This window comes from Crinia signifera, chromosome 1 (genome assembly GCF_055691185.1).
Source record: "Crinia signifera chromosome 1, ASM5569118v1, whole genome shotgun sequence".
Lineage (NCBI taxonomy): Eukaryota > Metazoa > Chordata > Amphibia > Anura > Myobatrachidae > Crinia > Crinia signifera.
In genome coordinates, this window is record NC_139217.1 from 354689117 (window position 1) to 354716889 (window position 27773).

Here is a 27773-nt window from a genome sequence, read left to right on the forward strand (position 1 = left end):
GCAATGCACCAGCCAATCAGCCCCTGTCAAGATACAGGCTGGGTTTGAAAAATGACAGTTAGGTTCTGATTGGCCTTTGCCCCTTAATACATCTGCATCCAGTCTGTTACAAGCCAGCCATATTAAGATCTGTTTCTGGGATATGTTGTAATACAAAATACTAGAAGACATGCAGGATAACAAGACTTTCCATAGACAGGTTTATTTCAAAATGTCAGTTACTACATTCCAACACAATTGCAAACGCCAACATATGCCAAAGAGACAATTGCTTAATTGCAGGCCGAAACCCTCATCCTTCAGAATAGCTCCATCAGGAAGTAAGAGACTGTAGTCTGGCTAAAAGCCGCTCCTTAAGTTGTGGGGGAAGGGGCTGACTCCACATATCTTTGGCATGTATTACAATATCATGTGCTTCTTTGAAGAGTTCTGCCCCAACTGCCTCCTCCACTCTGTGTTTCCAGGCTGCCAACTTTGGTTTGTCTTCAAAAACATCAATTCCAACTGAAACTGGCTGCAAAGACAGATCAGTTATACTGAGTACCAGATGCAGCGCTAATATTTTTTGGTACTTGTGTATTAGCCAGGCGCCCAATTAGCATATGTACGCAGGCGTAGGGTAAGCTACGGTCTGCTCCTGCGTCTCAGTAATTATTAGCACGTGCGCCTCATGCATAAAGGGGGTATGCTGGCGCAAGTGCGTCCTATACACAATAAAGGAGCCATATTCAAACCCCCACTATCCAGGCCAGCCTGAAGCGTGACTCGTTACGCGTCCTCCCAACCTCGCTGTGCTCGCCACACTTTTTAAAATCAACTCCACGCTGACGTGGATAGTGGGGGTATGAACAGGTCGGGAGGACGCGTAACGCTGCTTCTGACTGACTACACTAACTACGCTGGCTCTGACTGACTACGCTAACTACACTGGCCGCGGGAACACTACGCTGATTCTGACAGCGCCGCTACGCTAACTACGTACTGGGCGTCCGGCTAATACACAAGTACCCATTTTTTATATTTCATTTTGAAAGATGGTTTGGATCCAATTATGTTTAGAACAAACACTGTAGATACCAGTAGTACATACACTTTGGTTGGAATTGACACACATTAAATGTCATCTACCAGCTGGCTTTTATAGCTATCAATTTGCCTATATAATATAATATAATTTGCCTATATAATAGGTAATCTGATGATGAATTGATCCATTCTACCCTAAGGGTGATATCCTATTATCTGTGATAGGTAATTATATGTAACAGTCTTGTTCGAAAGTCAGCAACAGCCGTGGCTTATCTGCTCCATTTTCTGTGAAACCTGTGTGTTTTTGGCCAGTGCGGGTCTTTTTATCAGGTGATCCAATAGTATAGCCCAATTTAAAAAAAAAACACCGGAAAAAAAGCCTTTTTCACTTCAAATTTTTTTTTTTAAGCAGGGGTAAAAGGTTTGTACCGCCCTTAGGGGGGGTATGCAATGTGCCGCCGCTATTTCCGACGTGGAAAATAGCAGCGGCTCCCTATTCAATGCTGTCTTTAATGACAGCACTGATGCGGGATCACAGCAGAACGGGCCGACTTCAGAAGCTGTCGGGCCCATTCTGCCGACAATGGCCATGGATTGACGCAATCCCGGTCGCAAATCGACAATCCACGGCCGTTTTCGCGGCCACGCGCCCTTTGTGCCAAGCGGCAGGAGGGGCATTGAATCCCTGCTGTCGTTATGCGGTCGATCTGACCGCAAACGGGCCAGGATCACGGCTGTCGGCGGGGATCAACAGCCGTGATCCCAGATTGCATACCCCCCCTAGTCAGCCTGAAAAGCCTAATGCTGCCCATACACGGAGCCGTTCGCAGGCATCCATTTTGTACTATGCGATGCGCGCTCCGGCGCATCACATAGTATGGTACAAAAAGTATGTGCTGCACATACTTTTTGTACTAGCTACACATCGCATCGGATCGCATTGCATGCACACTGCATGCACAAGGCATGCAATGCAATGCGATGTGTGCTAATTAAGTGCCGAACAGATCCGTTAAACGGACCGTGTATGGGCACCTTAACACTTATGTTACAGTTGTTTTTTGTTGACCATAGTTCAGCGTTCAGTACCATACTCCCAACTACTCTGGTCAGTAAATTATTGAATCTGTGATTCTCTGTTTATGCAATAGGATTCTTTATTTTTTAATTAATGAACAAGTCACACTGGGTAATATGAGGTCATCTATTTAGGATTAGTACAGGTACAGGGGTGAGTTACGTGCACTTTTATTCTTGCTTTTTTATATAATGGCCAAAACCATGTGCACTGAAGGCGGGTGGGGTGTGTTCAAACTGAAATCTAAATTGCAGTGTAATAATAAAGCAGACAAAATAACTCTCCCAAATCCAACACTGCACATGGTACATTCGCCCCAACTGCAGTGCAACATGGTTTTGCCCATTAGAGAAAGATTTTGCTTTTGTGAGCTGTGCTGAATCAGGCCCTGTCTCCCCTCACATGATTCTAATCCTATTGTGATATTCGCAGACAATACAACAAAAGCGGGTCTCATCTCTGATGAGGATGAGAAGAAGTATCATGATGAGTTGAGGAACTTGGTCAAATGGAGTGAGATTTTTATTTCTAAACTTGAAAAACCTAAGTAATTATTATTTTAGGAGGATGAATAGGCTTATGCCTTTGCCATTAACTATTGAAATTATGGAGGTTGAGAGGGTACATGAATTTAAGTTACTGTTACTATTATCTCAGATGATTTATCATGGAGCATAGGAACAGCATACACAGTTTCTTTCCCCAATCTATTATTGCTAGAATGAACCTGGCAGGAGATAATTAATCAATATGCTGTTCCAAATTGTGATGTGTATGAACTTAATCTGGTTTGAAAGAAGTGCATTGACAATAAGTATTATATACGATTAAGGACAGGGCCAGTGCTACCAACTCAGCAGGAGATGCAAGGCAGGGAGACGCAGGGCACGAGAGGCGCTCTCCCAGCCCTGCATCCCCTGCTGTCCTCTGTGGCTGCTGAGCTGGCTGCTGCTGCGCCTGTCATACATGACAGGCAGCGGCACAGACAGCACAGAGCTCCCTCCAGGGTCCTAATCACCTGGTCATCGGCAGGGATGGAAAAGCGGCGAAGCTACGCAGCGTAGGGGGTGTGGCTACATGGATAGGAGGGGCGGAGCTACAGGGAGAGCTTGTCTGATGAAAAAAGGAAGCAGGAGACGATGAGCTACCAGCCTGAACTAGGTGAGTAACTTGTGGGCATACTACTGCTGGCAACTGGTGTGGGCATATGTATAGGCATGACTACTGCTGTCCGCAACTGGTGTGGGCATATGTATCGACAGCGCTACTACTGTCAGCAACTGGTGTCGACATATGTAAAGGCAGTGCTACTACTGTCGGCAACTGGTGTGGGCATATGTATAGGCAGCGCTACTACTGTCGGCAACTGGTGTGGGCATATGTATAGACAGCACTACTTCTGTCGACAACTAGTGTGGGCATATGTATAGAAAGCGATACTTGCGTCGGCAACTGGTGTGGGCATATGTATAGGCAGCGCTACTTGCGTTGGCAACTGGTGTGGGCATATTTATAGGCAGCGCTACTTGCGTCTGCAACTGGTGTGGGCATATGCATAGGCAGCACTACTTCTGTTGGCAACTGGTGTGGGCATATGTATAGGAATCGCTACTTGCGTCGGCAACTGGTGTGGGCATATGTATAGGCAGTGCTACTTGCGACGGCAACTGGTGTGGGCATATGTATAGGCAGCGCTACTTGCGTCTGCAACTGGTGTGGGCATATGTATAGGCAGCGCTACTTGCGTCGGCAACTGGTGTGGGCATATGTATAGGCAGCGCTACTTACGTCGGCAACTGGTGTGGGCATATGTATAGGCAGCGCTACTTGTGTCGGCAACTGGTGTGGGCATATGTATAGGCAGCGCTACTTGCGTAGGCAACTGGTGTGGGCATATGTATAGGCAGCTCTACTTGCATCAGCAACTGGTGTGGGCAGATGTACAGGCAGCGCTACTACCATTGGCAACTGGTGTGGGCATATTTACAGGAAGCGCTACTGCCATTCACAACTGGTGTGGGCATATGTACAGGCAGCGCTGCTACCGTTCTCAACTGGTGTGGGCATATGTATAGGCAGTGCTACTTGCATCGGCAACTGGTGTGGGCATATGTATAGGCAGCGCTACTTGCGTCGGCAACTGGTCTGGTCATATGTATAGGCAGCGCTACTTGCGTCGGCAACTGGTGTGGGCATATGTATAGGCAGCTCTACTTGCTTCAGCAACTGGTGTGGGCATATGTATAGGCAGCACTACTTGCATTGGCAACTGGTGTGGGTATATGTATAGGAAGCGCTACTACTGTCGGCAACTGGTGTGGGCATATGTATAGGAAGTGCTACTTGCATCGGAAACTGGTGTGGGCATATGTATAGGAAGCGCTACTTGCGTTGGCAAAAGGAATATGCATGGCTATATAGCAAACTGTAAATAAATACCGTCAGCAACTGGTGTGGGCATACTGTATGTTCAGGCCGTACTACTACCGTTGGCAACTGGTGTGGGCAGATGTACAGGCAGCGCTACTACTGTCAACAACTGGTGTGGGCATACATATAGGCAGCTTTACTACCGTTAGTTACTTTGGGAATCATGTATATGCAGCGCTATTACTGTCACCAACTGTGGGCATTTTATATAGGCAGCGATACCACTGTGGGCATGTGCAGGAGTACTTGGGGCATTACGTGTAGCATAATGTGTGTCATTATGTCATATGGGCATTATGGTGTGTAACATAATGTGTAATGGGCAGTACAGTGAGCTGCATATTGTGTAAGGGGCATCATAATGTGTGATATAATGTATAATGGGCATTACTGTGTGTGGTATAATGTATAATGGGCATTACTGTGTGTGGTATAATGTGTAATGGGCATTACGGTGTGTAGCATAATGTGTAATGAGAATTATGGTGTTATTGGTACTTTTATATGGCCACGCCCCTTCCCCATGAAGCAACTCTCCTATATTTTTGACGCGCTCCTTCGGCACGCACTCTCCCTGTTTTACCTTTGGTGGTAGATCAGTCACCAATTCCCTTTCTGGCACAGGGCACCAAAATGTCTAGTTAAGGCACTGGTGCTGAGGAATGTGAATAGGATTGTACTACTGTGTGGTGTAATTTGAAATGGGAGTACTCTTGTGCGGCCACGCCCCTTCCTTGTGAGACCACATGTCTTTTTGTCATTTTTGCTTTTCTCAAATTACCATCTGTCTCAGCCTCTGAGCTGAGGAAAGCTATGTATTACTCTTTGTTTTACGGTTTCTTTACCATGATCTTCATCATATACCTCTGCCCACGCTGTATGCAAAGCCTGTATGCTGTACCTTCGCTGGTTGCACACCCTGCCAGCAACAAGCTGGCAGGGTGTGCAAGCTTTGGAAGAAAAGTGCTACATAAATACAAATATTATTACTGCTGCCTTTGAGCAGCATGATCAAGATGGCGCTGCTGATGGCTGCCTAGGAGCTGTGCAGCTCAGCCAAATATGTTCCCTGTGTGATAACTGTACTATCTCTGCTTGTATTGTTATCTACCTTGCTGTTTCGGCGACCAGTGGCGCCGCTGATGGCTGCCTAGGCACTGTTCAGCTCGGTGAGTATGTGCTCCCTATATGATAACTGTACAGTCTCTGCTTAATGTTACCTACCTGGCTGTAGCAGTGACCAGTGGCGCCGCTGATGGCTGCCTAGGCGCTGTGCAACTTTGCGGGCATGTGTTCCCCACATGAAATGTCTTAATGTAAGGTATGTAATGCATTCTCCCACCCCCCCCCCCACCCCCTTCATCCCTGCTTGATGCTGCACTGTAAATCCACAAAAAAATTCCTAGTGTGCGTAAGCATACGTGGCCAATAAAGTTGATTCTATTCTATTTCTTTCAGTGTGCACTGTACCTTTGTAAAGTATGTGAGGGCGCAAATTTATAGTTTGCAGGAGGGCGCCGAACACCCTTGCACCGGCCCTGATTAAGGAGTTATTCTCTCACCTGCATAATCTCCACAATAGCCACCAGGTCAGCAATGGAGATCTCATCACCGGCCAGAAAGGGTTTGTCCTGTAAAAAATATTCTTCTATAGTCTTCAAAGCATTATTGTACTCTGCCACCGCAGGATCCACCTTGTCAGGTGCGGCTTCATGACCAAGAAGAACAGGAGTCAATCCCTGGTGGGAATTAAAATACACAAAGAATTTACTTATGTTTAGATGCTTTTATTTTTATTTATTTATTTTAAGTACTTGCCGGTTTGCTGTATCTGAATTCAGTTGGTGTCTACTATTTATTATATTTTCCATTATAAAAGTATACAGAGATAAACATGTTATGGGTCCAGACACCTAAACACCACGGACACTCCAGACACCAAAATGACCAACCGCAGGGACGAATGCTTTGGCCGGGTAAACTTGCATAAAAAGTTTCCCCGGTACTTGTTTCCTAGCACGGCCACACCGATTTACATAATTCACAAAAATCGGGTCGATCGCATCGCATGCGATTTGGTCGCATGCGATGCGATCGACGCGACCGACCCGATTTTAGACCCGATTTTTTTATTGAATAAAATGTAAATTGGGTCCCTGGGACCCGATTTTACATTGGATTCAATGTAAAATATTCCCTAGACCCCCCAATTTAACGACGTAAACCCCACACCACGATAGACGCGAACCCGAAGCGTGGCGAGCGCAGCAAGCCCGCGAGGGGCGGCGGTGCGCGTCCTCCGACCTTTTCATTCCCCTACTATCCACTAGGGCGTGGAGTGAGAATAGAATAGTGTGGCGAGCGCAGCGAGCCCCGCGAGGGGACGCGGATACCTTCACAGTTATACGCGTCCCCTCGCGGGCTTCCCAGGTGTCCATGGCGACGCGGACACCTGGGAAGCCCGCGAAGGGACGCGTTTACCTGTGAAGGTATCCGCGTCCCCTCGCGGGGCTCGCTGCGCTCGCCACGCTTCGGGCTCGGTGGCTCGCTGCGCTCGCCACACTATTCTATTCTCACTCCACGCCCTAGTGGATAGTAGGGGAATGAAAAGGTCGGAGGACGCGCACCGCCGCCCCTCGCGGGCTCGCTGCGCTCGCCACGCTTCGGGTTGGCGTCTATCGTGGGGTGACGACGGGGACATCTATAATGTGAAATGGGTCATATTGGCCCATTTCACATTTTTCACATTTTCTCACGATTTCAATGTTAAAAAATATTTTAACATTGAAGCCTATGCAAAAATCGGGGGCATCGCGTCGGGACCAATGTTAATGGTCCCGACCGACGCGATGCCCCCGATATTTGACCTTTCCCGACACGATTTCAATGTTAAAATATTTTTTAACATTGAAGCCTATGGAAATATCGGGGGCATCGCGTCGGTCGCGTCGGGACCAATGTTAATGGTCCCGACTGACGCGATGCCCCCGATATTGTGTCCTAGCCGGCAAAATGGACCTGATTTCAAAGGAAATCGGGTCCATCTTATGGATCGTGTACCTTAACTTAAAGGTACACGATCCATAAGATTGTGGCCGTGCTAGGAAACAAGTACCGTTTCCCCCGCGCCCGGCTGTGGCATTACCCTGTTTAGAGGATAATGTTTCCTTTCTACAGGCAGAAGTCAGTCATATTGGCCCTTATTCTGATTGATGCGTACTTTTCCGCATACTTTCGGATAGCGTCTTTACGGCGTCTGCGCATGCGTGGAGAACGCAACGCGCATGTGCCACGCATTGACTCCGTACCTGTTCGGGCAAATCCCGTACAAAACTGTGCACCGCAATCAGTCTGGAAATATGGGCGTATTATGGGCGTCATGCGGAATGAGACATGGGCGTAGTTTCAAAGTGGGAAAAACTGGGAGGAAACATGGGCGGACACGGGGGAGTACACTTATGTTGGGGGGCGTGCATTCGGATAGCACTCCGAATGCACGCGACCAAAACCGATAGAAATGTGCGGTGTCCATAAGTCAAGTATTGCTTTGCGGAAACCACTCGGTCTTGCGGTAGGCGAACGGAACGCCTAATGACTACAAGCATTAACACCTGAACCCAATACAATCGACTCCTTTACTCATTACTCACTAATAGGACGCTTGTCAGTGCTTTAATTGAAACCATTGCACTTCAATTGCTGGAAGGGTTAATGTGTGCAATGCATGTGTTAGGCATGCTTGTAAGGATATATTGGCATCTAATTGATTCCAATTCCAAATAAACATTTTTGTATGAGGATAGGTAATTGAATAAGTGGGTCATGTGATGTATTGCAGAATAGACATAATAGTGAGTAGTTTTGCGTAAATACACTGCTTCCGTGCGGAAGCACCGCTTGCCATCCGTTCGTAATACCGCTCTGTAATACCGTGCAGAATCTGAGTGTTTCCCCCGCACACGCATGGTTTGTATGTCGTCCGTAAACACGCCCTGTTCTTAAAGAGTGAGTCCGTCCGAATGCGGAGGACACGTGGGCGTTTCTACGGACGATGGCCGCACGCGGCAGCACAGCGTGGCGTGCGGACCGCACCGTAAGAATTCGGGAATATCCGCACCGATCAGAATAAGGGCCATTGACTTTTTCATCTACTGTTCATATGACCAACATATTAAGACTTACGCGATACTGAATACATCATTCAATACTGCATGTTTGCATATTATTTATGTAATTTCTATGAGTGCATCATCAGTTAACTTTCCCTTGGGTAAAAGTTAACTTCTATGTACTGTACATCTATGATTAATAGTATATACCTAGTTATCTTCTTTTTTTTTCACCCAGTACAATGAATATGTTTGTCACACAGTAGCAGGAGTCTCTTTTGTTTAATTACATACATATAAGCAAGCATAAAAAATGAATAATTCCAAAACAAACCCGATATTCTCACCTTGATCAAAAAAAGCTTTGATCCAGCTGGACGTGTATTTGTGTGTTGCCAAGCAAGATATTCATCAACCCGGGCGCGCTTCTTAACGTCAGATGGATACCAGTGATCAGGGGTCTTGTACTGGTTTGCCATATAAAGAAGTATTGCAGTGCTGGTAAAGGAAGGAGACCGGAAACAATTTGATTACTATAAACATGTAAAGTCCATATTAGTGTTATGAGATAGACTTATATAATTAGTCTACACCAGTCAGCTAACTACATTCTGATCATCACAGAACAAGATATGCATATGTATGACCTTAACTACAGCATTATATCCCCATACTGCAATGTAATCTCACACGAGCATCAGGTAAATTATGCAATGTTTAAATGTTATTTACTGTGCATGGCACAGTTACAGTACCATGGATCTCTATTAGAAGTTAGGGCCAGTGGTTCCCAAACTGTGCTGTGGCACCCTGCCTTGGATTGGTGTCTCAGAACTACATCAAGGGCCATATTCTGGTTGGTGCGTACATTTCCGTATACTTTCGGATGGCGTTTTTTAGCCGTCTGCGCATGCGTGGGGAACGCTATGCGCATGTGCCACGCATGGACTCCATACTTGTTCTCAATAATACCGTACTGAAATGTGCCCCGCAATCACTCGGGAAATATGGGCGTATTATGGGCGTCATTCGGAACTACACAGGGGCGTACTTTCAAAGTGGGCTAAACTGGCCGGAAACATGGGCGGACATGGGGGAGTGCACTTATTTTGGTAGGCGTGCATTCGGATAGCATGCCGAATGCACGCGAACAAAAAGGCAAGAAATATGCGGTGTCCATAAGCAAGTATTGCTTTGCGGACACCACTCGGTCATGCGCTAGGCAATCGGAACGCCTAATCAGGACGGACGCACCTCAACCAATGTCAGCTGAACACAATACAATCACCTACTTTACTCATTACTTGTTAATTACATGCTTGTCACTGCTTCAATTGGAACCATTGCAGCTTAAATGGAACATTACTAAACACACACATATATGCTGCACTTTTCACACACTTTTACACTGCAAATAATGAACACAACTTAATATTAATAATACAAATACACATGTCACTTCGACATGTATCAATTAAACCACACATTTGGGGGAAACAAAAAAACATTTATTAAATGAACTTATAAAATAAATTTCAAATCGCCACAAAATAAAAGGTAGCATAACAGGAAGACAATTAAATAATATATAATAAATCCATGTATTCTAGACATACATAGCCACAGCAGATTCATTAGGAACACATCAGGTGGCTTCTCAACAAAAGTATAGCACCAACACTTCAAGTACAGCAGACAGTAATGGTAGCCGAAACTGGGCAACAGGGGAACCAAACATGACATTCGAAGCGAGGGCAAATGTGGGTACCCTCTGCACGGAATTGGACACAGGAAGCTGACACACACAGCTCAATGAAAGATTTGGGAAGACATAAGGGTGGAGATTAATGCGGACACAAGTTAATTTGCGGGCACGTTTGCCCCTGGCAGGCTCCTTGCCACGTGCAGCAGCTCTTCGCCCACGGCCACGGCCACGGTCAGATGGTGGGCCAGGTGGAGCAGATGCTGGGGAGGGGGTGGATCGTCTTCCCCCTCTGGCAGCAGGGAGTGCTGATGGTGGTAATGCACCAGAAACGGATGACATTAGGACCCTATTGCTGGCAACTAGCTCCACCATAAGCTCATTATGGTGGAGGAGGAGGTCATTTTGCCGCAGGGCTTGATCAGACAGCACCTGCAGGCTCCCAGCGATAGTCTGCTGGCTGCTGACCAAACCCTGCAACACCTCCTCGGTCCTACGCACCCGCTCTGATGCCGACTCTCCCTGCTGGTGAATATTGCCAAGCACCTGCCCCCACGTGGCCAATTCAGCCGCGGTCAGTGGCTGCTGCCACAGGGGCCTGGTACTGGTGGCAGGTGGCACAGACTCCTCAACCTCCTTAAGAGATTCTTGACCAAGCGGTGGGGATGCTGGTGAAAGAGAAAATTACAATTACAACACATTCCATGCAAAATTAGAACCAGCTACTTATGGCATGGCAAATAATTACCTTCAAGCAAAGAAGCCATGACTTCCGCTGGGGCCTCGCTGTCCATGGTGCTCACCCCCCGGACCTCCTCGACTGCAATGCAGCACTCTGCCATCTCTTCCAGGGGGGTGAGCTGCAGCTTTGATGGCATGGGGCCAGCCCCAGAGGTGTGGCTGTGTTCCCACCGCTGGGTCAATTTCTTCTTGAGGTTCGTTTTGAAGTCGTGCCACCTGCAATCAAAGTTTGCATAGTAATACATGTCACTGCTCATGTTTGCTGTAGCACCCATTGCAATCTGCACCATAATAAAACATGTGCCTCATGACACCAAACTTAGATTATATTAAATTTGAAAACCAACCCTTAGAAGATACACTCACACTCACCCTACAATAACTATCAATTCAATGACATGGCAAACATGTCTGTGCCTCCAAGCAACGTGACCGCCCATTGACCAACTCCATCTAATATCTAATGTAAACATTACTGGTCTTGTACTGCTCAAATGTAACACACATGAACTTGCCTCTTCTTAACGTGCTCCGTCTCACGAACTTGTGGAGCCACCGCATTAATCTCCGCCGTTATGTCCTCCCAGATCTTCCATCTCCTTGTGTGTGTCAACCGGTCCTGTGGACACTCGATCCAATCCCGTGCGCGGGGCACCAGGATGGCAAGCTCCTGTGCTTCGAATGCCATGTTTCTGGTGGTTGGTTCCTCAGTTGCCCTATTTCGGCCACGACCACTGCCACCGCCACTGCCACGGCCACTGCCACGGCCACGGGCACCTGTCGCTGTACTCGAAGTGCTGGCCAGGCTACTCTGTTGGGAAGCCACCTGCTGTGTTCCCAATGCTTCTGCTGAGGCTGAAGATGGGCCAGCTGACGATTGGCCTGATGTAGATGGCCCATCTGGCTGCTCTTCCCCCAATGGCTGGTCTGGGTTGATGGGGACATAGGTGTGCTGGAGTCCATGCGGGCAAATAGGTCCTGCCACTCCTGCTCTTCCTCAGATAGAGATGCAGACATGTGTGCAACCACATTGCATTTGTGTAACACACCTTTATATACTATTTCTGTAATTGGCGTACATCAGCGACACCCTGCGTTCCGTACGGCCGCGTTCCGTACGGCAGCATCAACCGTGCGGCGCATAGGCCACGCCCCTAGCTGGGGAATTTTTTTTTAAAAAAACCCTGGCAAACTTAGTAAGTCTGATTTAGTAGGTAAATGCAGATTTTTACACCAATGACCAAATAAAACTGAGGTCAGACATGAAATGTATATGTGAATGTACATCTGTACTGAGCACTTGTTTGGTATGTAGTACAAATGACAATACCCATTCCATATGTAAATCCAGTCCACCACTTAGGCAAAAGTAATCAGTGCTAGCATCCAAATCACATGTGAAAGGTCTCCAAATTCAGTCTTGATGCTAGCTACTTTTCATTCCACCTCTCTAGTGTGGGCCAGTAGAAGGTAAGTGTACACATGGCACCATGGCCTAATATTGGGAAAAGGTCTGGCACTATTTGCTATGTTTCTGCTGCATAGCTTTCACTATCAACTAGCTGTTTAGTACCTTGTTGAGTTAGGTGTAAGTGGCTAGTGATGCAGACTATTTCACCTGTTGCTTATACCCATGTTTGGTGAATGTCATAGATTATATATAATGGGTTCCCATCTTATTTTACACTGTCTGTTTAGGAGATAGTAAGTAATGGCATGGTCTGCTAAACTATGCAAAGGTACAGCAAGTGTGGGTTTGCGATGCAATGGGTTAGCCGTCTGTTCTGGCGCATACACGCTGTTACTGTCAAAATGAACAATAAAGTTAATACCAAATATCACTCTGATCAACCAATGACAGGACATGATCGCTTGATTTGTGCCATTGCTAAGATGGCGGCCTATGGCACAGCAGCCCCTTTTTCGCCTGCAGAGCTAAGGACACTGGTTGCCGTTATGGAGACCAGGCTGGGCCGTGCAGGGCCCTTTATAACCAATCGGCAGAAGCGGAATGCCTATGCGGTGGCCCGCCGGCGCATATACGCCCGCACGCAGGTGCGGTGGACCATCGCACAGCATGAGTTAAACATGGCATACACTATATGTGTGCTACTTCCTGTTTGACACCCTGTAATGGTCATAAAATATGTTATTGGTGAGGATTAATGCTTGTGATGCTTACAATGGCCCAAATGTCACAGCTAGGGTGGCCAATCCCGGGATCGGGATCGGCAGGATCCCGGGATTTGGCCCCCAAAACGCCGGGATTTCAATCCCGGGATTGGAATTTCCAATCCCGGGATTTCGGGATTAAACTGCGCATGCGCAGTTTAATGCCGGGCAGCGTCTGAGCACTCAGACACTGCCCGGCTTCCCCATACCCCGCAGTGCGCAGCGTGACGAGGTCACGCTGCGAGGTCACGCTGCGCAGGGCACACGGCACAGCCGCACATCCACGGCTGCCCGCCCGCCCAGCGCTCCCGGCCACCCGCCCGCCCACCCAGCGCTGACGGCCACCCGCCCGCCAACCCAGCGCTGACGGCCGGCCACCCACCCAGCGCTGACGGCCGGGCACCCGCCCTCCCACCCAGCACTCACGGCCGCCCGCCCACCCAGCGCTCACGGGCACCCAGCGCTCCCTACCAACCACCCACCCAGCGGTCCCTGAGAACCACCCACCCAGCGGTCCCTGACAACCACCCACCCCCCCCCACCCACCCAGTGGTCCCTGACAACCACCCACCCACCCAGCGGTCCCTGACACCCAAAACCCAGCGGTCCCTGACACCCGCCCACCCACCCAGCGCTCGGGCGGCCAGGGTGTTTTTTATTATTAGGGAAGCCAATCCCAGGATCCCGGGAATCCCGGGATTGAGCATTTTTCAATCCCGAATCCCGGGATTGAAAAAATGCCCTGGGATTGGCATCCCTAGTCACAGCATACATGCCATGTTAAAGGCTGTGTTTTGTAAAAGCCACTAAGGAGGTGATTGCCTGTACATTTATCTCTACTTATAACCTTTGCATTTATAGCTTGATAAGGCTTAATACAAATGACCCCTTATTGGCACTTTTTTGTTTTTTCACAAACACAGCACGGGAACGAGCAAGACAGGCCCGAGAAGAATCAAAGGCTTCCCAGGGCCAGGAGGAGGGTCGGAGGAAGTAATGGCCGAGGAGGTTGGCATTGAAGAAGGGGTGGCGGAGGAAGTGGAGGAAGAGGAAAGGGAGGAAGTGGAGGAGGATGTGTGGGCAGCTGAGGTGGTGGCATTGGAGGATGAGGTGGCAGAAGAGGCGGAGGTGCCACATGAGGAGGCCACAGAAGAAGAGGAGGCCTGTGAGGTGGTGCAGGCACCAGAAATTGGTATGTATACATAAAGAATCATTATTCCTTTTGTCATCTTCTATTTGCTATGTAGCACTGGTGATTCAATTGTTTTTTTCTATACTATAAAGTGATAAAACAAACTGGGTAGCAACAGACACACTTAGGGGTTAGATAGGGTGGGCAAACCATCCCTTTCATCCAGGACACATATTAATGACACAGGTTGTGGGGATGGCTTTCAGGACGATTTTAAGTGTCAATGAACCAGTGTAGTTAATCTGTATCCTGGAAGAAAGGGATGACTTGCTGATGTAAGGGTTACATGTCCCTGCTGCAAGCATACAATCTGTAGCCTCATATAGGTGAGTAGAGTTTACTGGTGATTGATCTTTCTAAACTAGATTAAGTATGACATAAATGGAGTATGGACAGGCGTGGCTTAGAATGGAGTAACAAGTGGTCAGTGCCGCTGGGCCCTTCTCTAGGTAACCACCCCCTGCGGCCTGCATGTATGTTTGGCACCATAATTGTGTGTGGATTTGGTCTTAGTAATGATTTTGTGCATGGGAGTGGGTTAGTGCTGCAGCTTCACCTAACTGGCATTATGACAATGATTTCTGGAGTAGACCATCAGCAGGCAAGCCATGCTTGATTGCACAAATGTACTGTGCATTCCTGAGAGTTGACTAACTCCCATGCCACGCTCCATCATATAACAGACACTGAACTTTGTTTGCTGAATTGGGATTGGTGCAGCGCGTGACATGCTTCTCAGAGCTTAGTCATGCGTGGGTTTGGATTCAGAAGGAGCACTATGACTGTGAGGTGTTCTACAGAGTAAAGGGTAGAGGGGAAAAAACAGGCTTTCCATGTAGTATGTATGCATGTATGTATAGATGTATGTGTCATATATATAGTTATATATGTGTCTATATACATATATATATATATATATATATATATATATATATATATATATAGATATATGGGTAACAGGACGGCACTCCTTAGGGTATGGGTTTCGTCGGTGCCAGGTCTGTAGATAGGAAATGCAGTACACTTACCCCCCCGCAGAAGGATGAAGACCAGCACTCAGACGTTTGTAGGTGAAAAAAATCAATGTAGTTTATTCCATGTGCAGTACAAGCAACACAGGCTGTCCCGACAGCCGTTTCAACTGGGCATCAGCCAGTTGTCATCAGGGGAACAGAAACACACAGCAGCCCCAGTTTAAATAGGGTGAAATTGCGCCAAAAGTAATGAAAATTGAGGCTCTTTGACCTCACTTGCTAAGCTCTGACATCAGCAAGTGCCCCGTCAGTTGGAGGGGGCGGGTGGCGGTGGAGTGAGGGGGCGGGTGGCGGTGGAGTGAGTGACAGCGGGATTCCCCGTGACGCGAGCCTGTAGAGGACTCGCTACGGTGATCCCGCTATCAGCTGTGTGCGCAGCGTTGCTAAGGGGACAGGACGCTAGAACAGTGGCAGTGTCCGTGCGGGGAGGAGAACGATGTGCGTGGAAGCCAGGGGTGGAAGGACTGGCAGCGTCCGTGCAGTCTAGTAGCCGGGGCATGGTTGGTGCCTGTCAGAGCAGCACAAGTGTACATGGGATATACATCACTTAGCGTACAACAGCATTACAGAAATAGCAGGGATGACATGAGGACGTATACATAGTATCATTGGAAATAACAGTAATCATTGCCGCTCTGAGCGGCATAGCATCCCGCCGCTGGAAATGGCCTGTAATGCGGCGACACACGGCGGTGTCGACCGATATGGTGTAGGGTGTTAGTACAAGTGAAACGGACGCTTGTATTCTGATGACAGACAGAATGTAGGAACAGGGGAAAGAGAGTTAGTATGCTGACCGTACTGGAAAATCTTAACAGTGTTGATACTGATAAACGTTATGCGTACTGGATGAATCAAGCCACTTAAACCATTACAGTGTGTTAAAGGGAAGAAATAAGCACACAGCGGTGCCAGTGGGTAATATAGCATCATGTCGTACATATCGACAGACTTAAACCCACACTGTAGGGCAAGAAATAAATATCAACCAAGTAGAAAAGGAAAGTACAAAGGTAGTGTGGACACACGGCGGTGTCGACAGTAAATACAGACACACGGCGGTGTCAACGTAAGTGGCAGAGAAGTTGACACTCGGCGGTGTCAACATCTCCACAATCAGCACATACATGTTAAGCACTGTCAATAAGAGTCCAAAAACTCAGCATACAATCCAAAAGTCACGAGTAGACAGGGTAAAGTCGGCTAGCTGGACAGATGGAAGAAATGTGTGAAATATAGACATCAGATAAAACAACCCATTTTAAAGTCCTCGTTGAGTCCATTTGGGGCCATTGAGTTGAGTCTAAAAATCCATTGAAGTTCTCTTTGGAGGAGAAGCTTATCTCTATCCCCCCCTCTTCTGGGGGGTGGGATATGGTCGATGATGGCACATCTCAGTTGAGTGACTGTATGGGTCTTTGAAAGGAAGTGCCTTGCCACTGGAAGGTTCTTTAGGTCATTTAGTGCATCTTTTGTTGAAAAGCTTTTTTTAATAGAGGATCGGTGTTGGCTTAACCTTTCTTTAAGCATTCTGGTAGTTTTACCGATGTAAAGCAGATTGCAGGGGCATTTGAGGGCATAGATGACATATCTGCTATTGCAATCCAGACGATATTTGATGGAGTATGATACATTGTCCTGTGGATTGACAAATTTGTCACCCGTAATGAGGAATTGGCAGTTGGAGCAGCCTGTACATTTGAAAGTCCCCTTCTTCTTGCTGAGCCAGTGGATTTTACTGGCTGGTGCAGGTCCAGGGGCCGTTTTGACAAGAAGATCTCGGAGATTGGGTCCCCTTCTATAAGCAAATCTCGGCGGTGCGGTAAGTTCCTTGGAAAGAGTGGGATCACTGGAGATCAGGTGCCAGTGTTCAGTGAGCTTCTGTCGGATATGGTTGGATGCCACCGTGTAGGTACTGCAGAAGTTCATGGTTTTGGATGTAGTAGTTGGTGTAGGTGTCTTGGTACACAGGAGATCCTGCCTATTCAAGCCTTCCACCCTGAGGATAGCTTCATTAACCTCTTTTTGGCTGTAGCCTCTCTCAAGGAATCTGTCCCCCATGGTGAGTAGTGCTTTTTTGCATTCGGTGGGATCAGATGTGATTCGTCTTGTCCTGAGAAGTTGGGAAAAGGGGAGGCCCCTTTTCAGGGGTGCAGGATGGAAGCTGCTTGCATGCAGGAGGGTATTTTTGTCAGATTCTTTTGAGTATATGGCAGTTTCCATGCTTGATCCCTTGATGGTAATGGTGACGTCTAGAAAGTTGATGAACTTGTCACTAAAATTCATTGTGAACTTGATGGTGCTGGGGAGTGCATTTAGATAGTTAAAGAAGTCCATGAGTTTGGATTCACCACCAGACCAAAGGATGAATAAATCATCAATATACCGTACAAAGAACAGTATGCAGTCCTTGAAGGTCTCATTGCCCATGATGTGTTTGGTCTCATATACCGACATGACAATATTGGCATACGATGGGGCCATGTTAGACCCCATCGCAGTGCCCTGCTTCTGCAAATAGAAGCAATTTTCAAAAAGAAAGTAATTCTTGGTCAGTATTGTCTCAATAAGCACCAGAAAGTATTCCACAGGAGGACCAGTGTAGTCAGGATTGTTGGTTAGCATTGCCCGGCAGGAATCTAGTCCCAGGGTGTGCGGTATGTTTGTGTACAAGCTAGAAACGTCCAGCGTAACTAGCAGTGTCCCTGCCGGTATTGCTTTCAATTTCTCCATTTTCCTCAGGAAGTCACTGGTGTCAGAGATAAACGTAGGGATTTGTTTCACCACGGGTTGAAGATAGAAATCCACCAGCTGGGAGATGGGCTGGCATAGAGAGCCCATTGCCGAGATGATCGGTCTACCAGGGGGGGATACAAGGGACTTATGCACTTTGGGCAACGTATAAAGAAATGGGATCTTAGGATGTGTTTGGCATAGGAAATCTGCCGTGTCCTTATTGATAAAGGCATTGTTGATTCCAATTTGGATGATTTGGTCAATTACTTTTTTGAATTGCCATGTAGGATCAAAGTCCAGTGTTTCATAACATGCGGTGTCCGCCAGTTGTGACATGGCTTCCGCAGTGTAGTAGGTCCGATTCAGAAGGACGATGCCGCCACCTTTGTCCGCTGGTCTTATGACCAATTTGGTATCGTTTGTCAGGGATTTGATTGCCGCTCTCTCCTCTCTAGTGATGTTGTGGTATGAGATCTTTTGAGATTTAATAAAGGGATTAGTGTCCCTTTTAAGCACCCTGGTGAAGGTAGTGATTGAAGGATTAGCGGTGGGGGGGTCAAATGTACTTTTGCATTTCAGTTTTGTCGGTTGAGGCACAACAGTGGTTAAGGCTGGTATTGGGGCAGGTTGTCGCAGAAAGTGGTCCCGGAGTCTGAGCTGTCTACCCAAGTGGTACATATCCACTTGCCATTTGAATAAGTCCTGGGTAAGGGTAGGAACAAACGAAAGGCCTTTATTGAGCAGAGATAATTCTGCTGGGGTAAGTTGGTGTTCGGAGAGGTTGAAGACAACTGTGCCCATGTTTACTTTGTTGTTTTCTTTTTTGTTATTTTTTCTCCCACCTCTACGGGTGGGTAAAGCGGGTTTTTTGGCGGTCTGCGAATGCGTTCTCCTCTGGCCAAATATCTGGTATCCTGTGTATTGGATGCCGCTGCTTCTGAGTCGCTGGTGGAGGTATGCGATCTGCTCTCCACGTCTGTATACTTAGCAGGTGGACGTCGTCCCGGGCCTCGTCTTTGTTGCGGGCGAAAGCGCCTAAGCTCAATACGTGAGAACCACGGGTACACCCTGTTTTCTTTGTAGTCAAGTTTGACTATTTTATACTTGCTTTTTTTGAATTTGAGCAAATTCTCTTTGAATTTCTCAATCTCTTTATCAAGTTCTGTGCCAAGTTCACTGGCAGGGTCACGAATAGCCTGGTATGGTTCAGTATGCTGGAGTTCCGCGATGTCAGTTTTAATCAGGAGGAGGTCTGCAGAAGTTTGCTCAATCACCAGGAGCATAAGATCTTGGGAGCACTTGTTTAACACATTGCACCATTTGATGCAGAATTCGTTGTTGTGCCTACCAAGGGTAGGTTGGTTGTGCAGCCTGAAACCTCTCGGAATGAGGGATTCTTTGTAGTATTGGGAAAGTGTCTGGCCGTGAAGTTTTAGTTCTACTTCTCTTTTTTTAAGTTTGAGTAAGTCAAAATATGTCTCCTCTGGTGTATCCCTGTCAAAGGCTAAGTCATCGGTATCTGAAAATAGGATGCGCTCTACATCAGTGGCATTAAACTGCAAAGTGGATGCAGTCTCTCTGCCACTGGTCTGAGACATGGGTGTACACAAAGAAAATGACCAAAAGAAGAAAAGCGCTCGCCACACTATTCTATTCTCACTCCACGCCCTAGTGGAAAGTAGGGCATGAAAAGGTCGGAGGACGCGTACCGCCGCCCCTCGCGGGCTCGCTGCGCTCGCCGCGCTTCGGGTTCACGTTGATGGCGGGGTGGCGTCAACTACTTTTGGGGGGACATTTCAATGTTCAGGGGTGTTTTTGGCCCATTTACTATTGTTCCTATGATAATTTGGCTAAATTGAGCCATTTCACATTGTTTCCTATGGGAAATCGAATCGGATCGCATCGCATCGTATACCATCGTACATCATCGAGTACCGAATCCGATGCGATGCGATCCGATTTCATTACGGTGCCGTACGTAGAAAACCTGGGCGCCCAGATAGGAAACAAGTACCAATGTGTGTAATGAATGTAGTAGTAATGTGTTTCAGTATATATTAGAATTTAATTGATTCAAATAGATAACAATCCCTTTTTAATGAGGTTGCCTAATTGCCTAAGTGGGTAATGTGATCGCTGTGTGTGCTCTGAAAAATAGTGTTGTATTTAGCGAAAATACTCTGCATCGGTGCGTACGGCCAGCTTCCCGTCTGTTCTAACGCGGTAAGACCGTGCTTACGCTGCAAGACCGTGCAAGAATCTGTACGTGTCCACCGCACACGCAAGGTTTGTATGTTGTCCGTACACACGCCCTGTTCTTAAAGAGTGAGTCCGTCCGAATGCGGAGGACCGGTGGGCGTTTCTACGGACGATGTCCGCACGACACCGCACAGCGTGGCGTGCGGACCGCTCCGTAGGAAATCGGGAAAGTACGCACCGATCAGAATAATGCCCCAAGTTATTATCAAGTTATTATTATGGTGTAACAGACAAAACCATTGCTTGCGGCTTCCAATCAGAAGCAAATTCTGTCTCTCACCAGATAACATACATATGACATATGACATATGACATATAAACATGACATATATGATATATAAACATGACATATGACATATAAACACAATTTACTTCATTTACTTTTAGTCAAGAGGGGCTGTGAAAAGAATTTTGATGCTCTTGGGAGCCGTGATTCTAAAAAGTTTGGGAACCTTTGGAACGGGTTAAGCAATTCATGTCAGTTAATGGGCCTGCCTACCTTGCTGTCTGTGGGCGAAATTCAGACATGTACACAAATGAGATGGCTTAAGGCCGGCATACATTAAGCCCAATTCTCCTCCGAGCCGCCCGGCAGCTCACCGGGAGGCTCACATACGATTTAGGACTTGATGTACCATTTTTTACATGTGATAAATGCGATTTAGCACATGTAAAAAAAAACAAAAATGGGGAGCTGCAGGGCGGTCAGGAGCAGTGGGGGTGGGTGGCAGCGGCTCTCAAATAAGTGGCCGGCGGGGAAGCAGTGTTGCTGCAGCGGTAATCAGAACAGTGGGGCGGGCGGCGGTAATCAGAAAAGTGGGGTGGGCGGGCGGGGGCGGGCAGCGGTAATCAGAACAGTGAGGTGGGCTGCAGTAATCAGAACAGTGGGGTGGGCGGGTAGCGGTGATCATCAGTGTCCAGCGCCGACTCAGCGGCTGCGGAGGGAGGCCACTGATTGGCTGAGAGTGCTCTATGTCAGCCAATCATTAGCCGGGCAGTCATTTGACACGTTATTTTAAAGTTGTAATTGCCGCTGCTGCCCGCCCGCTGCACACAGCACACTGATGATCTCCGCCGCCCGCCGCACTGTTCTGATCACTGCCATGGCTGGACTGCTTCCTCACGGGCACCCCCTGCTGCACCCGCTTGCCACTTATTTAAGAGCCGCCGCTGCCCGCCCGCTGCAGGAGGTCAGACGTGCAGCACGTCCGACCTCCTGATCCGGTCCGATGCGCACGGGACCGCGCATCGGATCGGATCAAATGTCAAACACATATGATTTTGGGCTGATTTTACGTGATTTATCGTCCCAAATTCTGAAATCGATTGGAATCGGTCCAAAATCGCATAGTGTATGGGGGTCTTTACATTCATCTCCAATTTCAGGTGACCTGCTCATGTGTGGCATCTGTACTGGGCATGTGCAGGTCTCTTTCTCTGATATATATTCTGAAGCCTTTTGGGGCGGTGATGCCCAGCATTGCAAAAAATGTGAAGCTTATTAGCATATTATCTCTGAATCAGGCCTTGCCTTAATACTCAGTCTCATCATTTTGAATTGGAAACAAATACTGCAATTAAAAAAACATTACAGATTATGATGGTTCCTCTACATCCCAACATAGTACAATTGTTTTGGAAATAAATGGCAGTATGCATGTGACATTCCAAGCCCCCGAGATGACACAGTGTAGCCTTGTGTTGTTTGTTTTTTACCTCTCAGATAAAGTAAAGTCTCCGTCCTTGAGAGCTGGCACCTTATGAAGTGGATTCACCTTCAAGAAATCATCTCTCAAATGGTCCCCTGCAGACAGAACACAAAAGAGAACATATTTGAAATTCACTAACAGAACTAGAAAAATGGTCCAAAAACTGGTGTCCAGCTATTGTCAATTTCTCCTCATTAGAAAGAAATAGGAACAAGGAATGAATGGATTACTCTTAGTTCAACATACTACCTAGTAGTTTGGATGTTGTAAGGAATGATTAGTACTATGTAATGCGGCGAGTGGGCAGAAGAATGGTGCCCGAATGCTGACAGAAAGGAGGATGCCAATGCCAGAATTCCGAATGCCTTCACCCAAAAAGAAGTCTGCGGGGTGGGTTAGCATTAGGACGGGTGGTTGGGAGTTTGGGAGGTTAGGTTTAAGAGATAGCCAAGAGGGAAGGGTGGGGCAGAGTGGGGGTAAGTAAACCAGACCCCTGTCTGTATTCCCTCCATCAGGATGCCGGCATATTCCACTCACCAGTCATCTATATGTATGCCTGCAGTACTGCCTCACAGAACTGAGGTCATGGGTTAAATTCTTATGATGGCCCTGTGTGGCATTTGTATATCATTTCAAAAATGTATTTATTAAAAGGTTAATTGGCTCTTCACATAAATTATCCCTAGTGTTAGGGTGTACATGTTTGTTCATGTGTTTAGTGAAGACCCCTTTAGGGCCAAGAGTTTCGTGGGTGTGGTATGTGGTCCCGACAGTTGGGATCTCGACAGTCATTAGCCCGACGTCGGGATCCCGACTGGCCGAACTCAGACAGCGGGGCAAGCGCAACTAAGCCCCTTGCGGGCACGCTGCGCTCGCCACGCTGCCGGGCACGGTGGCTCACTATGCTTGCCACCTATTCTATTCTCCCTGTATGGGGGTCGTGGACCCCCACGAGGGAGAATAGCTGGTGGCCGTTGGGACCCCGTGTCAGGGTTTTAAATGTCGGGATCCCGACGTCGGGGTAATGACTGTCGGGATCCCAACTGTCGGGAAACTGTCCGGCACCCAAGTTTCGTATCTGCTGTCAAATTCTATGAGGGAAATATACTAAGATGGTAGTTCTATTTCAGATGGAATGTTGCTATGGCCAACCAATCATATACTACTGTATCTATTATCGGTACTTGTGTATTATCACGGTGCCCAGTTTTGGTACGTACGGCACTGTAGGGAAATCGCATTTTTTTTTTTGTGTAATATTTATTCACTGCTCTGTCAGCCCAGGGCCATCGCATCGCATTGCATGTTCCGCAAAATCGCATGCGATTTTATAGGGTGTGCAATGCCATTATATTAGCTATACAATAATATGATTGTATGTCCCAAAAATAGGTTTATCCACGCCACCCTGAAGCGTGGCGAGCGGGGCGGCGGAACGCGTCCTCTGACCTTTTCATTCCCCCACTAGCCTCTGAGCCCGAAGTGTGGCGAGCGGGCGCAGATTACTTTAATTGTATCCCGCCTCCCCTTGAGGGGCTCGCCACGCTTCGGGCTCGGTGGCTCGCTGCGCTCGCCACACTGTATAGAGACACCTCCACGCCAACGTGGATAGTGGGGGAATGAAAACGTCAGAGGACGCGTTCCTCCGCCCGTCACGGGGCTCGCTGCGCGCTCCACGCTTCGGGGTGGCGTGGATATTGGGGGGGGGGGGACCCTAAAACATCATTATATGTTATACAATCATATTATGGTATAGGCAATGTCATGCCATCGCACACCCTATAAAATCGCATGCGATCGCATGCAATTTAAAATTGCATGCAATTGCATGTGATTTTGCAGGAGATGCGATGGCCCGGGGCTGAGAGAACATTGAATAAATTACAAATGGCGAAATCGCTTCGCATGTCGCCCATGCGATTTTCCTACGCAGAATAGCCCACTAAGCATATTGTAATACACAAGTACCCTATTATCTTTTAGATGGTGCTAAATAAATAAGTAGTAGATTCTGATTGGTTGCCCATTACAACATCACATGTGAAATAGAACTCCCATCTTAGTAAGGATTCGGTATGAAATCCCGACGGTCAAAATCCCGACAGGGTCGAAATCCCGAATGGGTCATAATACGGACAAGGACAAAATCCCGACATTTAAAATCCCAACAAGGTCAAAACACCGACATATAGAATGTACAGGTGAAACAGTCAACATGACTTTCCGTCGACAGGTCGCGAGGTCGACATGGGGTTTTTCACTGTTTTTTTTACCCGAATGTCGTCACAGTCGACATGGACACAGTTGGAAGTGAAATGCAGCCCCTCGCTTCGCTCGCAATGCTTCGGGCCCGATGCCTTGCTGCGCTCGGCACACTATTTTATTCTCCCACCACGCCCTAGTGGATGGTAGGGCATGAAATACCGCCTGTCGGCACGTGTCGGGTCAAAAAACAGTGAAAAACTCATGTCGACCTTGCGGCCTGTCGACGGAAAGTCATGTTGACTGTTTCACCTGTACATTCTATATGTCGGTATTTTGACCTTGTCAGGATTTTAAATGTCAGGATTTTGTCCTTGTCGGGATTTCAAATGTCGGGATTTTGTCCTTGTCGGTATTATGACCTATTCGGGATTTCGACCCTGTCGGGATTTTGACTGCATCCCCTTAGTAAATGTCTCCCTATATTTGCAACCATTTCCAATAGTGCAACCATTTCCAATAAAAAGGTAACCATCAACTATTTTAGTAAAAATATAAAAAACTAATTGTCTGAAGAAATTTTTTTTTTTTAAACCATGATTTTGTTCTGTATATGGTATGAGCAGACATTTGGGTCTTTGTACAGTACCATACTTACCTACCATCCGGGAAGTTGCAGGAAACTCACGATTATTCAGGGAGTCCCCCAGAGGAGCAGGCAGATCTCCCGCATCATAGTGATGTGGGCAAAATGGAGAGAGAAATACTGTATATTGGATGGGGCAGGGCTAAAAGTATTTTATCCTTCACGTCTCCACAGACCTGCAAATTGTGTGTGAAAAACTCATGTTGACCTTTTTGACTGTCAACCTAATGCTTGTGTTGACCTTCTAACCCTGTTGACCTTTGGCACGTTGACCTATTTCATAAGTCAGCCTAAGCCATGTCGACCTTCAGTGGTCAACCCAATGCATGTCAACCTAATATATGTCGCCCTAACAACCTCATACCCAATGTCAGTATAACAACTCTAGTGGGTCTATGCAAAGAAAGTATTTACAGCATCACAAAGGCTACAGCACAAATGAGTGCGGCAGGTGTTCTGGGAATAAACAAATCCCTGTACATGTACTTACAGAATCATTCTCCCGCACAGGTTTCACCAGTATCCACTTACCATGAATGTAACCCTTAAGGCCCCATACATTAGGCCGACTTGTCCTTAGGACAAGTCGGACCCAATTCGCCTGTGAGCCACCCGGCAGCTCCCCGGGAGGCTCACATACAATTTGGCACTTGATGAGCCAATTCACATGTGATAAATCGCTTGCGATTTATCACATGTAACGGGGAGCTGCAGCGGGCGGTGAGGAGCACGGGGCGGGCGGTGACTGTGAGGAGCAGGGGGCGGGCAGCAATAATCAGCAGTGGGGCGGGCGGCGATACTCAACAGTGGGACGCCGGAGCGGGCAGCGGGTCCTGACACTTTAAGTAGCTGGCGGCAGAGAGTGCTGACCTGGCCGGCCGGTGTGTGATCACAGACATCAGCAACGGGGACGGGCAGTGCAGTCAGAGAGCTCTCAGCCAATCAGAGAACGACCAGTCATTTGACAGGTATTTTAAAAATCTAACACCCGCCACTGTGACTGCACATCCCCGCTGCTGATGTCTGTGATCACACACACCGGCCGGCCAGGTCAGCATTCACCGGCGTCGCCAGCTATTTAAAGCATCAGGACCCGCTGCCCGCTCCGGCGTCCCCCTTATGAGAGCTGCTGATCCCACTGCTCCCCCGGTCAGTCATGAGGTCGGACGTGATCTTATGTGCAGACCGTCCGACCACCCTGATCCGATCCGGTGCGCACGGGACCGCGCATCGGATCGGATCAGATGTCACACATCTGCGATTTTGGGACGATTTCACACGGTTATCGGCCCAAAGTGCTGAAATCGGATGAAATCGTCACAAAATCGCATAGTGTATAGGGGCCTTTACTCAGGTTACCCTGATACTCTATCAACCTAGATGACCATTGTAAATATGCTCAGTCTCTGCCACAGGTAAATCCGAGAGAACTGCAGAACGTATGTAAGGTGACAGGTCATCAGTTGTAGAAAATGCTCTGCTCCTGGACTTGCCTCTGCATTTATGATTGTTTGAAGGTGTCCACACACGGATCAATGTGACCTGCGCGTTTTGGACAAGATCGCATCAAATGTAGTTCAAAGCGCATGCAATATGCTAAGGCAGCATGCGTTTTGATCTAGATGCAAAGCGATGTAGTCCAAAAAGTACAGTACGTGCTGCACATACTTTTTGTGCTATGCAATGCGATGCGATGTGATATGCGTGGGAGTACGCATCGCACAAGCAAAACGCAATTATTGTCTCCTGCACTGCTACTGGTTACATTAGCAAATAGAGCTAAATATTCCCGGGCACACTATCATAACATAACAAATACACCAATCTCCTAGTCTGTGGCTGGTTGGAACTACAAGTCCCAGCACACCCTATTAGTTGAATGCACAAACTTGCACTACAGTCACAGTACATTAGCCCCGATCTCACACAACTGACCTTTGAATAGCAGTATTTGGCTATAGTTGAACGGGATGGCGTTAGCCTTGGCGAAGATGTAGACGGAGCGGCAGGGCTGGGACAGCAGGTCCAGGTACAGCGTCAGCTCTGCCATAGTGCTGCTCAGTGAGGACTGGATTCTAGCAGCCAGCAACACAACTGAAACTTATAGAAATAGTAACCCACACTGACCAACCCTCTCCACTTACGACTGGCCCAGAGAAATTACCTAACCTTACCTAACCAGAAAAATTACCTAACATACAACTTCAAGGGATCCCAGGAGAGGAAACATGATACTATAGCATGAACTCTGTGCTCCATTATCTGCTCATAGTGCATGACTAGCATTTTTGTGCCCCTCCTTAGTACACAAGGCTTTGTTTCCCCACTGGGTGATATATAATTGGTTCTAGTCATTGTACAAGGATCAGTGACAGAATTTGTGACTGGTTGTATTTGTACAAAATAAGAACATTAATGTAAGCTATATTATGAGCGACAATGTACACTTTTAGTTTTATTGGACATACAGTACACAGTATAGTATAAATTATATTATGACTATGCAAGGGCTTAATTCTATACTCTACTATGTTTTTTTAGTAATTGCATTTGCAAATATTACAATTTCACTGCTTATTACATATATGTTAAGGGGAACAACATTTTTGACAAAAAAAAGGAGGACAAAAATAAAATAAGGACAAAAGAAAAAATAATCGTAAATTAAAGAAACATTGGTACTTGTTTCCTAGCACGGCCACAACGATCATGATCGTGGTCATCGTGAGGAAAA

The 27773-nt window shown here is 47.3% G+C and overlaps 2 protein-coding genes across 2 annotated transcripts in view; both read right to left on the minus strand.

The window, feature by feature from the left end:
- The window catches only part of LOC146008861 (glutathione S-transferase theta-1-like), a 184509-nt gene that overhangs the window by 97958 nt on the left and 58778 nt on the right, over window positions 1–27773 (minus strand). The gene's annotated exons all lie outside the window — the stretch shown is intronic.
- Window positions 153–27524, minus strand: LOC146008834 (glutathione S-transferase theta-1-like). Its single transcript, XM_083148596.1, has 5 exons — window positions 26975–27524; window positions 22199–22286; window positions 8994–9144; window positions 6100–6276; window positions 153–514 (listed from the first exon to the last, which is right to left on the minus strand). The coding sequence occupies exons 1-5, from the start codon at window positions 27087–27089 to the stop codon at window positions 314–316; spliced, it is 732 nt and encodes a 243-aa protein (XP_083004722.1). The 5' UTR covers window positions 27090–27524; the 3' UTR covers window positions 153–313.

Bases quoted from the DNA above. Each gene is read 5' to 3' on its own strand.
- LOC146008834 (XM_083148596.1), bottom strand. From the start codon at position 27,089: ATGGCAGAGCTGACGCTGTACCTGGACCTGCTGTCCCAGCCCTGCCGC. The intron at 22,287-26,974 runs GTCAGTTGTGTG...TTCTGTCTGCAG, and splicing joins CCAAATACTGCTATTCAAAG to GGGACCATTTGAGAGATGAT. The intron at 515-6,099 runs GTGAGAGAATAA...CTGTCTTTGCAG, and splicing joins CTATTGTGGAGATTATGCAG to CCAGTTTCAGTTGGAATTGA.